Source organism: Ammospiza caudacuta, chromosome 3, assembly GCF_027887145.1.
Source record: "Ammospiza caudacuta isolate bAmmCau1 chromosome 3, bAmmCau1.pri, whole genome shotgun sequence".
In the NCBI taxonomy this organism is placed as follows: domain Eukaryota; kingdom Metazoa; phylum Chordata; class Aves; order Passeriformes; family Passerellidae; genus Ammospiza; species Ammospiza caudacuta.
Genome location: NC_080595.1, coordinates 29,381,558 through 29,398,739, shown reverse-complemented (window position 1 = coordinate 29,398,739; position 17,182 = coordinate 29,381,558). Strand labels below are relative to the sequence as shown.

The 17,182-nt window shown below is 39.5% G+C and overlaps 1 protein-coding gene across 1 annotated transcript; it reads left to right on the top strand.

The window, feature by feature from the left end:
- Window positions 1-63: 63 nt before the first annotated feature.
- ABCG5 (ATP binding cassette subfamily G member 5) lies at window positions 64-16,208 on the top strand. The gene is made up of 13 exons (XM_058802504.1): window positions 64-185; window positions 789-910; window positions 1,360-1,496; window positions 1,712-1,810; window positions 2,794-2,926; window positions 4,288-4,427; window positions 5,672-5,801; window positions 8,344-8,557; window positions 8,806-9,011; window positions 9,839-9,977; window positions 13,012-13,197; window positions 14,809-14,921; window positions 16,024-16,208. Exons 1-13 carry the CDS (start codon window positions 64-66, stop codon window positions 16,206-16,208), a joined length of 1,926 nt encoding a protein of 641 aa, XP_058658487.1.
- The last annotated feature ends 974 nt before the right edge of the window (window positions 16,209-17,182 follow it).

Below are 17,182 nucleotides of genomic sequence, written 5' to 3'. Positions count from 1 at the left end.
GTGGCAGGCACCGGGCCAGCAGCGTGAGGGACGCAGGGAGGCTGCGGAGCCCCGGCCCCGAGGATGTCGGGCAGAGCGTCTCCCACCCTGGAGAAGAGCGGCAGCATCGGGCACGCAGGCAACGGGATGGCTGTGGGGCAACTCCCCAACAGCATCAGCGTCCAGGGTGTCTCCTACACCATCAGGTAGGGCTGAGAGGGCGGTGTGGAGGGTCCCTGCTGCGGCGCCGGGGGCTGCGGGAGCAGGGCTGGCCCTGTGGGCTGTGGGTTGGGTCGCAGCCCAGCCCGGCCGGAGCCATGGTGCCAGGCCCCCCTCATGGTGCCGGGCCCCCCTCATGGCGCCTCAGGGCTGAGCCTCCGGAGCCCCACCGCATCCCCTCCATGCCTCTCTGAAGGACGTGCTTCAGTGATTTCCAAAAGTGCCCTTTCCCAGTGCCTTTCTTGCCAGGGGGATAACACGAGGCCCTAAGGAAAGGGACGGGTGGATTAACCCTGGCAAACATCATCAGCAAATAAAGCCACAGTTCATGGCTGCCCTTTTGGTTGTAGTCCAAAAGTTTTTTAGCAATCATTCTGAAAAACGTGCTCAGATCTCATTTTATCTTCCAGGTAATGCCAAAGTTGAAGCCTTAGGACAAGGGAGAAAATACTTTAATTTTTATTTTCCCATATTTTAAAGTCCTTGCAGCTCCCATCCCACATGCAGGTAGCCATGAACCATTCACTTGCTTTATGCAAAATTTTTACGTATTCTGTCTCTAATTGTTTTATTGGTGTTTGTTTACCAAGAGAGCGTGTTGGCCCGTGGTGGAACTTTTCATTATATTGTAAAAAATGGACCCGGCAAATACTTAAGGATGTTTCATTTCACATAGAAAGTGGCCAGATTATGGGGATCTTAGGAAATTCTGGTAAGTTGTTCCAGTACTTTAAACAAAATAAGATCACAGTTAATACTGGTGACTTCCATAGTGACATGCATGTGACTGAGGTCTGTGTTTTAAATAAAGAAATTGTGGCTGATTTTAACTTCTGCTTGGTAAAAATGGTGCTTGGTTTTCAGAGTTCAGTCTTCTGTCATCTAACTAACAATTATAACTTCAATAACAGACAAGGTTACTTCAAAACTCAAATGTTTCACTGCAGAGTGTGAATTTTTTATTATTTAAATGCTAATTTGCATTCTAATTTTCCTATTTAGTTTCCCTTAATTAGCTGCATTTGCAGGCCCTATTATTTTAAAGTTATTGAGGAAAATATCCAGCTTTGTACTTTTTGGGTGTGTCCATCCAAGTCAGGCTACCACTCTTGGAATCATAAAATTCATCTCAGCACATGATTAATTTCTTTTGTTTGAAAGGATCTGGGAAAACAACACTTCTGGATGCAATATCAGGCAGACTGGGACATAAAGACAACTTCTTTGGTGAAGTGTATGTGAATGGGCATCAGCTGAAGAGGGAGCAGTTCAGAGATTGCTTCTCTTACGTGCCACAGGTTGATTTCTACATTTATCTTTTGTGTACTGTGCTTCCTTTTGTGTAAAAAGAAGTTGCTAGCGTAATGGAGTAGTGTAATGTGAATGTGGTTTTACAAGGAAATTTGGGACAGATCAGTTAATAAGCTGTATGAATGATTAGGCTTGCATGAAGAGGGACAAAATATTAATTACTACAGAACTAACTCCTTCTTCCTCTTCACTTTTTTTCCAGAATGACACTTTGTTAAGCTTTCTCACTGTACAGGAGTCTTTGACCTACACAGCTTTACTAACTCTTAAGAAATGCTCCAACAGCTCCATCAAAAAGAAGGTTTGTATTTTACAGTCTTCCACCAGAAAGTCATACAGGATGTCATGTAGTGTTTTCACCTGCAGCACTTTCCATCCATGGCTCTGTTTTATGTTTATGAGGTTTTGTTATCCTCATTCTTCAAATGGGTAGAAATGCCCCTGCTGAGGGGTAGAACACAAGCTCTCTGGTGCTCCCACCTCTCCAAGGGGCTTGTGCTGGTGCCCCAGGACACCCCCATTATGCTGGGACAGAACTCCCACCGCAAGCTGAAGCAGTTACCACTGAAGGAGATGCTGGGCCTGGTATTGAGGTCAGTTCCCCTTCCCCACAGGAGAACCTCAGTTCTCTGGGGTATTTTGGCCCATGTGTGCTGGCAGTTCTCATGGACAGCACTACTGATTTTGGCACCACTCTGTCTCCTGTAGGTATCTCTCACTAACCACTAGCTCAAAAAAGCACTGGTCTGCTAAGCCTCCTACAAGCTACTTTCTTGATGAAATCAGTGTGTTTTGGATTTACTTAAAGAACTCTTTCTGAATTCTGTTTAAAGTAAAACTGGATATTCCTGACCAGATGGTCTTGCTTTCTGTCTTCTCTCTTCCCCAGTCTCCCACTCAGTACTTTATACTTTCCCAGAATTGATGTGCTTCCTGCTCCCTGATTTTGGAAGCCAGAGCACATTACGCTCCACACCTTAACTTCTAGTCACCTCTGGACTCTTAATCTCTTAATGTCAAGCGAAGTTAAAATTGACTCATTTCAGAATACACTGAAATAAAATTTAAAAAAATAATAATTTAAATAATGTATTAAAATAATCAAATAGACATTAGGCTCGATACGTCCAACTAGAATGGATGCATGCAGAATATTGGTAAAGCTGTAACTTAAAATTATGTCCTTTTTTCTTTTTTTCTGTTTTTTTTTTTTTTTTTGCCATTGCACACAGGTATCCTTTGTGGATTATCTCTTAGTGCTTTGAAATTGCAATTATTTTTTAGGTAGATGCAGTTATGACTGAGCTGAGTCTCGGCCACATTGCTGACAAAATAATTGGAAGCCGGAATGTTGTAGGAATTTCTGGGGGTGAGAGGCGTCGGGTAACAGTTGCAGCCCAGCTTTTACAAGATCCCAGTAAGTACCACTGCATGGATTCTCAAAATAAAGCAAGGCTGTGTCACTGTGCTCCTACCACAGGCCCCTGTAAACCACTTGAAAATACAAAAGCATTTGCATTCTTCAATTCAAATGCAGAACTGAAGTTCAGCAGAAGCCACTCTGGTGATGACAAGAAAGAATAAGCAGTTGCTGAGGTCAGCCACTGATCTGTTAGTTGATCTTGGAAAACAGACAAATTAAAAATCTTAAGGACTGAACATAGGTTTAGACTTGGATTTATCCATTTTAAGTCTTTCTGGGTTCACCCTTCCCAAATGTTGCCCGTGGCCCATTAATTTATCATTTTTGAGTACATTAGAGCCATACATGTGCAAGCACTGAGCCTTGTAGTGGAGTAGTTGCCCTTCATCTGTGTATGTGTGAGTGCCATGTATATTCCAGTGCCAAAAAAATTCCAGTGAAAGGAAATCAAAGCTGAGTAACTATGGAAGGATTATCCATGGGAAAAATTTTGTCAGTTTTGAGAGAGTTTCTTGAAGGTGCCAGAATCTCATGGAGTGAACATACAGCACGCATTTATTGGATGCTGGAGTCCTTGTAGCCATGTGGATGTGCTACAACTGCATATTAGGCAGGAAGGAGTTGAAATAGCATGAGGTACATGTTTGCTACTGGTGACTCCTGGGGTGTGGTTGCTGCTCAGGAGCTCACTAAACTCTACAGTAAACACTATAGTAATTCTGTGTAGATAAACCTGGAGTGAAAACTCTCCTCCCCTCGTACCCTGACCAAGGTTGGACTGCCCTCTTCTGTGCCATGTGTCATCTCTATAAAAATAATGGATTTGATGATAAGTTTTCCTCTTTCATGAGCAGTAAAATAATGAAGAAAAGGCAGTAACATCTGCTTCAATCTATAGAATTGCATCTGCTGTATTTTAACAATTCTTGGTTTGTTCATTACAAATTCTATGTGTATATATAAATTTAATTCAGAATATATAACTCCTAGCTAATTTTGTTGCTTATGTTTACAATTTTGTAAATGCTGAAATTTATCATTATTGTTCTTGAAAGCAGATGTATGCATCAAAACTATCTTGGTAATTTTCAGATTTCACATGAATTTAAAAGAAGTATTATGCTCTGAAATATTTTTTAATGTCCTTATTCCTAGTTATTGAAACAGAACCACTGAAACTAAATAAAACTGAAAGATCCTGTCATGGCAATATCTGTGTATACCCTGCTTTATGTGTGGAACTTCACCTACAAAGTAATTTCTATGTTATTTGCCAAATTAGCTTTAAGGGCAGAAGCTATGCCATTTGCTCCTCATTTACCTGAATTTTAAAGGTATTCCTTGTCATTTGACAGAGGTGATGCTACTTGATGAACCAACCACAGGGCTGGACTGCCTGACTGCAAACCAGCTTGTCTTGCTTCTCTCAGAGCTTGCACACAGAGACAGGATTGTGATCCTTACAATCCATCAGCCTCGCTCAGAACTTTTCAAGGTAGGTGATACCTACTCACTATTGGCTTTTCCACCTGACCTTTTAGTACTTAGGTTTTTTTCTGGATGGAAGTACAAGACCCACTACAGCTGCCTCTTTTCCCTTCCTTTGCTTAATTAGAGGCTTCTCTTGAACTTTGCAGCTCTGGCCTTGACCCAGTCACAGGGCCCTTAGCACACGTTGCCTTGTGAAAAGTGTGGAGTCTGACTGTGTACGTAACACTTGTGTTATGCAACTGCCCAAACCAGAACCAGTGGGAGAAGTCATGACAAGGCACGTGGGTACACCCTGGTTGTGTGGTGGGGCAGTCCTTGCCATGCAGGGTTTGTGCTGGGGAAAGCATGTCTCTCTTCCCATTACTGTTTCTCACTTTGCTCTTATCCACCACCTGCCACATGAATGCAAAACTCCTCTCCCCTGGCTGACTGAATGGAGTGTAAATGGCTGTGGAGCCAGAGGGGAGCAACAGTGTTTTTCTGGACTGAAAGCAGCCCTGGTGTCTTAAGAACATGGATTGATTACAGCTAGTGGGAATCTTGTCCTGACAAATGTTCACTTGAGAGCAGTGCTGTTAGAGTCCTTAAGCACTTCAGGATAATCTTGCCAACAATTTGGGGGTTTTACAGACTGGGGCTATCAAGCACCAAAGGGGTCAATCAGTAAGTGAAGGTGCATTAGGAGTGAAGTCAGAAAGCCACATCTCTTTTTGTGGATTACCTCTGTATGCTGTTGTCATTGACAGTTTGGAGAACCACTAGAGCTTAAAGATATGTCATTTTGCATAACCACCAGTGAGAGGAGTGAAAGAAAGGACAAATGTCTTTTGGAGAAATACAGTAAGGAAGTTTGAATGTGTCAAAACTATTTTTCCCATCAAAGCATTTCTATTACCAAGACAGTAGCTGGACTCACAATGAATGCACTCCTGATCTGATCACTGTGGTGACAGGACCTGAGGGAATAGCCTGAAATGTGACAGGGGAGGTTTATGTTGGATCTTAGAAAAAGATTTTACACAGAGGGTGGTTGGGAACTGGCTTCCCAGGGAAGTGGCCACAGCACCAAGTCTGACAGAGTTCAAGAAGCTTTTGGACAATGCTCTCAGGCCCATGGTGTTGTGATTCTTGGGTGTCTTATGCAGGGCCAGGAGTTGGACTCGAGATGATCCTGATGGGTTCCTTCCAAGTCAGCATATTCTGTGATTCTTAGTACATACTGCTAATATATTCATTTTCCTCCAACAGTTATTTGATAAAATAGCCATCATGAGCTTTGGAGAAATGGTTTTCTGTGGGAGCCCTATGGAAATGATCTCATTTTTCAGTGACTGTGGCTATTCTTGTCCTGAACAATCAAACCCTTTTGACTTCTATGGTAAGTTTGTCTAAGTTGTTTTGGTAAAACAATTTGTTTTTTTCCCCAAGTTAAAGTTTTTCCAGAGATAGAAATGTATTTGAATTCTGCTCCAACTTTTTAATTGTTTTCAGCTCAGGGAGGGGCTGCTCCCATGTCATTCCTAATGACTCCATCAAATAGCCATATTTGCAGTAAAGGAGTAAACTACCACTAAAAAAAGAATCTCAGCTTCATGAAACCTGTGGATTCCTGATGGCATTTCGCTGTGGCTGTGCACTGGATGTTGGAAAATTATTTTGATTCCAAAATTGTGGAAAATCCCATGCTCCTCCAGACTCTGTGATGCCAAGCAACTTAAAAGTGTTGTGTGGAGGGAAGGATGTAGAATAAATACGGGATGACTTGAGGCATCAATTTCCAGCAATTCTAAGTTTGAGGTTTCTGAAAGTTTTGGGAAGTTGCTAATACCAGGGTGGACAACTGGAACAGAATGGATGCTTCAGGAAATGATGATGGCAAGATGATTATAGCTGTTGGCATAAACTGGAGAGTATTGTTTTACCAATTCAGGATGAAAAAAAAGGGTCAGCAGGAGACTTGGTTTTGCTGCAGGACATCCATGTGTCTCATCCATACAGGCACAGGTTTGAGGAGAATGTGTGTTTGTATGAGTACGGGTATGCATATATGTACATAACTCTATTTAAATCCATGTTAGGTTAATTTCTGGCAGTACTAGCTGAGCACTAACCAGAGAATTTGGCCAATTCAAAAAGCTGCATTCAGAACAGGCAGTGTTTTCCTATTGTCTACATGGCATTCTTAACTCAGTGAGAAGAGAGGAAGGTTGTTGACATGAAGCTGGAATGGGATAAAGCTGAAAATACAGGTGTGACAGTGAGGATAATTTTGCCTTCATGAATTTGAATAGTCTTGAAAAGCATAGATGATTTGAGATTTAGACCCACTTTTAAAAAAGCTTGGTAAAGAAGTACTGCATTCTTCAAATGTCAACCTTTGAATGTGACAAGAAAGGAAAAAAATACAGATTAGAGCAAAGAATCATCAGAATATTTAGTCTTTTGAAAATTGGTAGTTTATATTTTTTTTGTGTGATTTGATGTGAATGAAGGGACAGATTCTGATATCATTTACACCAGCAACAGAGGAAAATATATCCTGTGTATTGAGTGTGGATTATATTGCTGAACTGTCACATGTTTGTAAAAAGTACTAATGCATGGTAGGTGTTAGCTGGTTGGTCTAGTTAGTAGTCAGTGTTACAATTCTTTTATAGCACACCCAGTTGCCATTTCTTTCCTGTGTGACCTCCAGCAAGTCACACTGGCCAAGTTTCAGAAAGTGTTTCTGCATTTCAGATGTTCACATTTGTAAAAGCAAAGGCTTCATTTTGGATGTGTTTACCATTAAAGACAATTCTGTTGAATTCCAGCTTTTAGAACACCAGGGTACTATTCATAAACCTAATTCAGATTTTGAGGAAACTTAAGAATCTTGGACAAGACCTCCTTTTGTTGAATTTACATTTTGAAGTTGAACAGAGCATTGCGAAACTGAAATCTAAGGATGAGAGAAACCTTAGGAATAAATAACTGATGAAGACCTCTTAGCAGATGTAGAAGAGTAATATAAAATTGGGCAAGAACAAATATTGCTGAGAACAACAATCCAGTTTTCAAAACCTTGGCTAATTCATTGCTGTTAGGGAAAAGGGAAATTTCTAAGGCATTTTAGCACTATTACTGAATCTGTGTGACTTGTAAAAATGGAACACACAAATTTCCCATCTGCCAGCAAAAGAATTGCTGGTGCCAGGAGTATGTTTTGGTGGGCTTATTAGAAAGGAACATTAACTCCGTGAAATAGTTACCTTTCCTGAGTTCCATGGCAGTCAGTATTGCTTCCTTCAGCCTGGGCTGAGCCTGGTAGGGGAATTTGGCCAGCTGAACATCCTCTAACTTCACATTAAAAGTATGTCTGCAAAGGAGGTAGGTGAAACCCAGTGTAACAATACATCAGCAGCTCAAGGAGAGAAGAGCAATGTCTCTACAGTGTGAGATCACACTAAGCAAAAAATGAAGATCCATAGTTAGGGAGGAGTGGGCAGAGGACAGGGGGGAGCCGTGGAGCCACGTCTGAGCATTTGCCTGAAAACCTGAGAAATATATGACCAGATAAGTCATCTCTTCATCTTCAGGAATCTTCATCCTCTGGTGCTTTGTCTTGCTGTCTACAACTCTGTTCTGTGCAAGGAGAGTGCTAAAGGTCTGACCAGCGCAGTGCTTGGGCCTTGCATTTCCATTAAGGACCTGAACTGCAGGGTCCTACAGAGGTCACAAACCACAGATTTCTTGTGGCTGCAGTTAATTAATTCCTGCTGCATCTTAACAGAAGGGAAAGAGAAGCCTTGAATACTTTAAATTGACCTTTTCATCTTTGCATATTTTAGAATGGATACAAGAAGAAGTTAGTTGCACAGGGAAAAAGGTATGAAGGGAAGGTGATGTGGATATAGACTAAAAGCTTTGTCATTTTACAGTGGATCTGACATCTGTGGACACCCGAAGCAAGGAACACGAACTTGAAACCTACAATAGAGTTCAGGAATTTGTATCAGCCTATAGAAACTCAGAGATCTTTAGCAAAGTACTGGCAGCCATTGAAAAACCAAAGTACATGAAGGAGCTGCCACCAATACCATTCAAAAACAAAGACTCACCCAGTGGCTTTGAGCAAATACTGATTCTTTTACGGTAAGACTTCCCCTGCCCCCCTTTTTAAAGCAAATATTTTTTCCTTCTCCACTAATCTTTGAGGTTTCCCCTCCATGTATAGATGCACTTCCTTGGTTATTTGATCTCCCACTGTCCTTGTCCCTTATCTTTTTTAATATATTAGCTCTTGGTGGCCACTGTGTGTCTAAGATTTGTTCAAAGCTGAATACCCTACCGACATGTGTTCAGCTGTAGCTAGCAAGCCTTTTATTGTTGTTTTGTTTCAGGAGAACAACAAGAAATCTCTCCAGAGATAAGATAGGCATCATCATGCGCCTCCTGCAGAACCTGCTGTTCGGCTTGTTTGTAGCTGTTTTCCTTCTTAGGCTCAGGAATGACCTGACCCAGGGAGCCGTGCAGGACCGTGTGGGGCTTGTCTACCAGTGTGTGAGTGCCCCCCCCTACACAGGGATGCTCAATGCTGTGGCCCTGTGTGAGTGTCTGTCTGTCCTGTCCTACGTGCAGCAGCAGGTGCTGCTGCCACTCTGCCTTAAATAAGAAAAAGTCTTTTTTGAAGATTGTAATTTAAAGGATCTTCACTGGTCTTAGGTAATGTCAGAGTTGATACAGAAGCACAAAATTCAATGGAATTTAAGGGAATATGCTCTCATCCCTGCCTTTTTTTTTATAGCTGGCCTGTCTATGAAGGCTTTATTCTAAACTGTGCAAAAGATTTCCCTGTGTGTAGCATTTTATAGGCAAGACAAAGTCTAGGTCTAGCTAATACCTAAGCGAGCTCAAAACCAGACATGTGGAAAAGATGGAAATACAAACCAACTTTGACAGCAATTAAGCATAATTGGATTTATGAGTATTATGTGATAATTACATTTTTAAAAGGATTTTTCTCCTACAGGTGCCATACTGAAAGCAACAGTAATTTCTTTTTACAGCCCTAAAACTGTTTTGCTCATGTAGAGACCATACATTGCTGTCATGAGCTTGAAATCAGAGTACCTCAATAAATTGACCAGTGACAGAGGTTTTCTCATGTCCTTAATTTGTATATGCAAAAAAAAAGAAGGCTGTCCTGCATGCTAATAAGTTAGGCCTCTTTCATTAAACCTACCAATGTTTGCAATCTGCAGGGAACATACTCTGCATTTACAGTGAGGGAAAAAGGGATCAGAGTAGTTTATGCAAAATGTTTGTGCTATATTCTCAAAGTTGTCCCTGTGCTTCAGATAATTTCTGCTAGCAACAAGCCTTGCTCTTTCTGTTTAATGATAATTTACTTCATTTTTTATATATTTAATTCAGTCCCAGCTCTACGTGCTATCAGTGACCAAGAAAGTAAAGATGGCCTGTATAAGAAATGGCAAATGCTTGTGGCCTATATAGTCCATTTCCTGCCCTTCAGTGTCATCAGTGTGGCCATTTTCAGCACCTTCATATACTGGTAAGCATTTGGACCATCTGTTGGGTTGTCTTTTTGTTTTTGTTACCAGTGTCAGTTAACATGTCAGCAAAAGGCCTCCTGGCATGGCTTCCTGCTGTTGTCTCTCAAAATGAATACACAGAAAGCATAAGGAAAGATGACACAAAATTAGCCCTTCTCTTTCAGGCAGAGCTGAAAACACATCCCCAGTAAATAAATTACCAGTTCTTTAGGTAACTTGCAAAGTTTTAATGGACCTGGGAGAGTTATCATACTTTTGTCATATTGAAAGCAGAAAGTGTCATTTTACATTGCATTTAGAAATACAGGAAAAACAAACAAACAAACAAAACAAAAACCAAAGCAAATAAAAAAACCAAAACAAAAAAGAAAACCACCAAACAATCAAAAAAACCAAAGAAACCCAAACTAAATGAAAAAACCCCAAATTGAGGATGTCAGCTGTAGGCACATGACAGTAACAAAACTTTTATTTCCTGGGACGTTGGGGTTTAGCTACAGCATATGAAAGTGATGAAATCTGGATCCCTTTCTTATACCCTCCAGAGAAAAGGACAAATTTCTGTCCTTCAATCTTTTTCTTTTCTAATGTTGAGAGATGTCTAGTGCACCAAAGTTCATTTTAGTTTTCCTGGGACAGGTCCAATCATTTGGCAATCTGTAGTGAAATGTGCACAAGTGATGAGCAGGCTTTGTTTGTGTTGTGGATGCATGTTCTCTGATGACCTGTTCAAAAGTGATAAGTGGATACACCCTCATAAAAGAGCTAAAGTGCAGAAGAAGCCATTCTGCTGTAGCTGTGCATGTTAGTGCTCTTAATTTCCAGTAAGATGAATGGAAAATGGATAAAGTAGAACTACACAAAATGGACTTCTGAAGCAGAATTTCTGCTCAGGGAATTTTGTAGCAATTTTCCCCCATCTGGAAAATCTTAGAAAAAAGGATGACTATTCCCTTCTTCCTTCTGGTCCATAGTAGGCAATGAGGGGTTGTGCTCAATGTTTACTTAATTCTTTCCATTTGAAATCTCAATGAAAAGAGAATATCCCTGAGAGGAAGATTTCTGCTCTTCCAGGTGTGAGGACTTGCATGCATGGGCAGGTTGTTTTCTAGTTTGGTGTGGATATGAAAAGTAGCCTCCTTTATCCCCTTAGCTACCTGGGCTTTTATTTCTGCAAGATATCAGTGCTATCTGCTTGAAGCAGGGCTCCATGAGAAGACTTTTTTTCACAGACAGACAGACAGAAATGACTGTTCCTTCCACTAAATGCTGTGCTGACCTTCTGTTTGTGACTGGTGCCAAGAAAAGAGCCATTTGGCAAGCAGCTTTCCAGGCTCCATGACTCTCTCAACTCCATAACTAACAGGGAATCGACATGGGCAAAGACTTTGCCCCTGTGTTTTTGTTGGCTCAAACACAACCAACAATAAATAGTGAGGCTCCAGTTAATGGATAATATTTACAGGTATTATCTTTCCAATATTGCAGTTGTTTGGAAGCCATCAGGCATGTGTCAAAGTGATTTCACAATGCTCTTAACCTCTCAGGGCAAGCAGTTTCTGGATGAAATTTTGGCAGTTGTTATGCAGGACTGAACTTTATGGAATGAACTAACTTTTTGAGAGGCTTTGCCAGCCTCTGGCATGGGTTCTTACAAGCCATTTCTTGTAGAGTTTGTGTTTGTGGAGGCAGCCAGTTGGGTCAGGCAGACCCAAACTCTGACCTGATCAGACACGAGGCAGGTTTGGCCAAGTTCAAAGAGGGCCTCTTGCAACCAAGTGAAGGTCCTGTCTGTGCAGATTTTCCTAGCTGAAGATACCTCTGGGAAATCTTCTAACAGTTCACATCATGTTGTTGTTCTGTTGCTGTAATATTCTCTATTTGGGCTGTTTCTTTCTTTCTTCTGTTCTATTCATACCCCAGATTAACTGGCCTGTGTCTCCATACATCTGTGTAAAGCAGAGCAGCTCAGAGGTGATAGTTTTCTGGTAGGACTTTGGAAAACTCTTTCTTCTGCACCAATCTGTACTTAAAAGTTGTTAAATACCTGCTACCTCACTGAGTGTTTAATACTGGAAGGGTCAATGTTCATCCATCTATTTATAAAATATTCTGGTGTTACAAGAAACACTGCAGGAAAGCCTATGAGAAAATTGATACTTTGAAGACCATATTTGAACATAGTGGATTTAAAAGAGACCCATAGGGTCTTGCACTGAGCAACAAAAAAAAGAAAAGTAAATGTTGAATTTCTGCTTGTGAGCTAAGCAAAGCATGCAGTGTGCACCTAGTGTGAGGCAATTTTAGTATGAGGCATTTTGGAAAAAGAGTAATGTGTCACAGTGTAATAAAGGGTTTTGTCATCTGTCACATACACTATAAGGCTGAATTAAGTTTGTCTAGCAATTGCAGGCTTTTCTTAACTTTTTAATTTTGAGTATAGATTGAGAGGACTCTTTCCCTTGGGTTAACTGGGGGAAAACTGAGAACAGCATGTTGCATTAAAGAATTAGGAGTATGGGGGAAATTGCTTTGGTGTGAATTACATGGGTGGTAAATTCAATTAGTTTTTCTTTTAATTGAGTATATCCATGCTTATGTTTGCTTGCACATTATCAGAAGTGCAAAATCCCATCTGTTAATTACCTGCATAAAGATGTTCTTTAAATATGTGACTTACATGAATGACTCCCACTGCAAAGACTTTACAAGAAGCAGCAGGTTGGTTTAAGGAATAGAAAAGCCATGGTGATTGTCTTCGAAAAACCTGAGTTTCTACATGAATTACATCTTTGCATAACCCTCTTCAATCTAGATGGAGAATACCTCATGTATCGGCACTTACATAGTGATAGTAAGTAGATGTCCTTTGTGTTAAGATTCCAAACAATATACTAAGGATTAAGGCATAAACTCTTCACTTAATGAGCTATAACTGCAAAAAACCCAAATAGAAACAAAAGTAAAAGCTACTTTTCAAGTTTACTACCCAAACATTGTTTTTTAACTGTTCTTCTGCTCATCTTTGTACAGGACTATAGGATTGTATCCTGATGCTTCCAGATTTGGAATTTTCTTTGCTGCTGTCCTAGCTTCTCACATGATTGGTGAACTAATAACACTTGTTTTATTTGGCATGGTTCAAGATCCAAATATAGTCCAGAGTGGCATTGTGCTTCTTAATTCAGCTGGTGTCATAGTGGGAACGGGACTAGTAAGGTAGGAAAAAATCTTACTTTGTTACAGTGTTGCTGTTAACATTGATGTGGAAGAGTTTCTAGAACGGTTGCTTTTGCAGAAATCCAGTAATGCACAGGTAGCAATGAAAAAGCAAGAGCAGCTGTGCTCCTTCAGAGGCAGAACTATCTAATCTTTTTGGGCCTTGTACTAAACACAAAACCAGACACTTAGTATCTTTAGATATCAACAAAGATACTGAAGATTTCCCCCAGTTTTTGCAAATACATTGAAGATAAAACTGAAAAATTAATATCTATCAGCTGATCTGAATTCTTTTATCGATGCTGACATGATGATGTGAAATGCTGTCCTCATTAAAGGAGCCTACAAAAAATCCCTGTTCCTATATATCTTAGTAACTGCTGGAACTTATGACATTAAACACAGGTAATGCTGGTTTAAAAAAGCAGTTGCTCTCAAGTATGTTTATCCAGTACTATTATCCAGTTTAGCCAGTAAACTTTTCAGTCCCTTTTTCTACCGTACAGACTGAAATCTATAAAAATTATTGAGTAGTGCAGTAATTACGCAGAAAAATCGTGATCCACTTGCTCTATTACTGTGTAAATAGATGGGCTTGTGTGTTACTTGTGTGAAGTTCGAACAGTTTCCCCCTTGTATGTGTCAATACTGAAATGACTGAGTTTTTTGAGGGACATAGCAGAATAACTGTGTAATTGTTAAAAGCAGCTTTCCTAATGAAAATGAAAGTAAGCCTAACAACACATGGCGTTCTCAAGAAAACCATCTGCATCTTCACAAAGTTGATGATGCTTTGTCTCTTTAAAGTAGATCTCAGCTCACACTTACAATATAAAGCTAGGTTAATGTCTAATTATTTAGTCCCTGCCTAATTTCAGGAAGATGTGTGTTTATAATGAAAGACATTTATTTCTGCTACTGTAGTCTAATGCCTTAGTGATAACTTAAAAGCATTAGAGTGGTTTCAAACCTTATTTTACAGCACAGATTTTGCTCATTTATATTATGAATCTTTTTGATTGATCTTCATAATCACTGAAGGACATTAAAAATAGCATTGAGACTTAGACTGCTGGGGGTTTTGCCTGTTATTTTTTTTTTTTGTTGTTGTTGAATTATAAGTCTTGAAGTATGTTAGATGCTGAAATTGCCCTGTCTTGTTGAATGTTTCTTCTCCTTATTTTTGCTTCATTTTTGCTTTGTTATTACTGGGGCAATGAATTCCTATTCAGTATTACTTGATTTTAAAGATGGAGGGAGGGATGATGGTTTCTTACTTGGAAAGCAAGTCATTTTTGCAAGTAAGGTTTATATTGGGTCCTGTCATTTTCAGTTTATCACTGCCATGTGAACAGCAAACAACCATAGAATTCTTTGTGACTGTTCATAAACAAGTCAGGGCTGAATGTTGTGACACTGTACTGAAGTCAGGGACAGCCTTCATGGTTGTCTCATCATTTAGCCCTAAAATTGGACTTTATGTTTGAAAACCTTACAGGTAGAGACAAAAATTGTTTTTGTCACAGGTTACAAACAATGAGAGCTTATTTTAATTTGGGGTCACTTAGTATGTAGCAAAAGCCAGCTTAACTTCTTTGTTTCTTTAAGGACCATTGAAGAAATGCCAAAACCTTTGAAACTACTCAGTTTTCTTACATTTCAAAGATACGGCAGCGAAATCCTTGTAGTCAATGAATTTTATGGCTTAAACTTCACATGTGGTAAGTGTTAAAAAAAGTCCATTATAAATAATTTTAATGAGATGTCGATGCTTATTTTCCTTCTTTGTACATGTATCCTGATAAAATAAAGGTAACTTTTGAGTTGCTAAAAAGAACTTACTAATTAGTGAAGACTATAATGCCACATCATTAAGCTAGAGCAGAATTTGATTCTTTTGTTCCAGCCATTTTTCATTCTTCCTGTACTTCCATCTTCCTCTTTTTCACCTCTTATCCCCTCTTTGGAGGAATTTTGGAAGCTAAGTTTATTACAGTCTGGAATTATTTTTTTGTGCAATATTCACAAATAGAACATCAAGAAAATTGCACAATCTAAGATCAAACATCAGTGGAGGGAGTATTGAGAGGTAACAGCTGACCAAGTATCTCCTCTTAATACTAGAGAGGCTTCAGTTCAAATGTGTTTCCATGGTATTTACTGAGCAGCTTGGGTCTGTCAGGCTGTGCTTTGCTGCAAAACAAGAGAATCAGTCAGGGTGGCAGGGTTAGGAGCTAATACACATTAGTGGGGTAAAACTTACAGCTTGGAACCTACCCTAGGATATTTGTGGTGCTGTAGCCAGGTGTCTGTGCTCCTCTCTAAGGCTACATATTTTTATCTATTAATCTCTCCTGCACCTCTTTTTTACAAGATCAACAACAGTTAGAAAACAAATCCATGACTCTATTAGTACCAGTGAACACCTCATTTTTAATGTGCCCTTCAGACAGTCACCATTTCTTGCATTTTGGAACCCTCAACACATATGAACACAGTAAGTCTACCACATGGGGCATCTTTGGTTCTTGGTGCCACTCCAGACAATGTGTCTGAAAAGCCATAAATCTTTGTTTGGCATGAACAAAAGAGAGAGCTCCTAGTGATCATTTGTTCTTGCCTTCAAAAAGTATGTCATGGATTAACTGCAGAAACACAGGGCTTGTCTGGTTTTATTCCATGGTGATGAGAAATACTGCTGTGGGTATGGTTCTTCATGGAAGTGATGTCAGAAAGAGGTGTATTTAAGGCATGAGTTAGAGACTGGAGTCTGAGTTTTAATTTTACTGATTTACCTACTGAAGAAATTGTTTCTTTTGACAGGTGAAGGCAACAGTTCCACTGCAAATAATGCTGCATGTGTTCTCTCTCAAGGCGTCCGGTTCATTGAAGAGAACTATCCCGGGGCATTGTCCCGGTTCACAGCTGACTTCCTCATACTCTATGCTTTCATACCAGTACTTGCCATTATTGCAATTCTGTGCTTCAAATTAAGAGAGAATCACTGACTGACAATGAAATTGTAGCAATTCCAACAGTCTCTAATAGTATACTTTTTAATATATTATGGTCGAAGGCTTATATTGTTGGATTTTAGATAGAATTTAAATGATTACACATATAAAAACACATTCATCTTCTCATGTTTGTTTTCACCTTGAAAAACAATGTTCTCTTAAGAGTGTGAATGACTCCTGATATTGGTATTCCCCATCCCTCTCTTCTGGTTGATTTCCAGGTCAGCCATAATCAACAGTATTTCATGTTTTAAAGGGCTTTCTGATTTAATTTAGTCAGCTACTGCTGACAATTTTTAACAATGTAGCAATGGTGCTCTAATTTTTTCCCCACTATTTTATTTTTTAACCACTACTAGTAAATAGAGGGGTCCAACTGCTAGTAAATCTCATTTCTAGGATTGTATTTTCAGTCTTATGTCTTGTTTTGATACCATTTGAGGAATCTGTAGAGAGGAAAGAAACCAAATATGTGTAAAGACAGAATCAAGAACTCACTCCACTTTAATCTTATACACACTATGCAACTGATGAGTACAGGATCTTGAAGCAGTATCAAAGTTACCCAAGTTGGTTTTGCTTTGTAAGTGATAGTAAATCAGTGAAGACAGGTTATTTATATCAATTCTTTCTTCTCACTGTCAAGTTCTAATCTTGTTTTGGAAGCAGTTTATGAATTACAAGGAAAAAAAAAAGTTTGTTTAATAATGTTTTGGTTTTATTTAATAAAATGTCAATTTAACTAGAGAAAAAGTATGAAAGTTGTTTGTCAGAAGCAATGCTATTTTCATCTTTGGAAATTTTTCTCATGGGCCTTTCAAAACTGAAAACATAACAGACACAGAATGCCTAACTTTTGTATCTTATTTTCATGTTCTGTGAAGAAATTAGTTTTTGCAGAGAGATAGATTTCTCCAAGGACGTAAGTATATTTGTATCTTAAAATTCTGTAATTATATAGCTAG

Excerpts from the sequence above, each read along its gene's own strand:
- ABCG5 (XM_058802504.1), top strand. The coding sequence starts at position 64 with ATGTCGGGCAGAGCGTCTCCCACCCTGGAGAAGAGCGGCAGCATCGGG. Across the intron at positions 186-788 it reads GGTGTCTCCTACACCATCAG|AGAGCGTGTTGGCCCGTGGT; the intron begins GTAGGGCTGAGA and ends TTGTTTACCAAG. Across the intron at positions 1,811-2,793 it reads ACAGCTCCATCAAAAAGAAG|GTAGATGCAGTTATGACTGA; the intron begins GTTTGTATTTTA and ends ATTATTTTTTAG.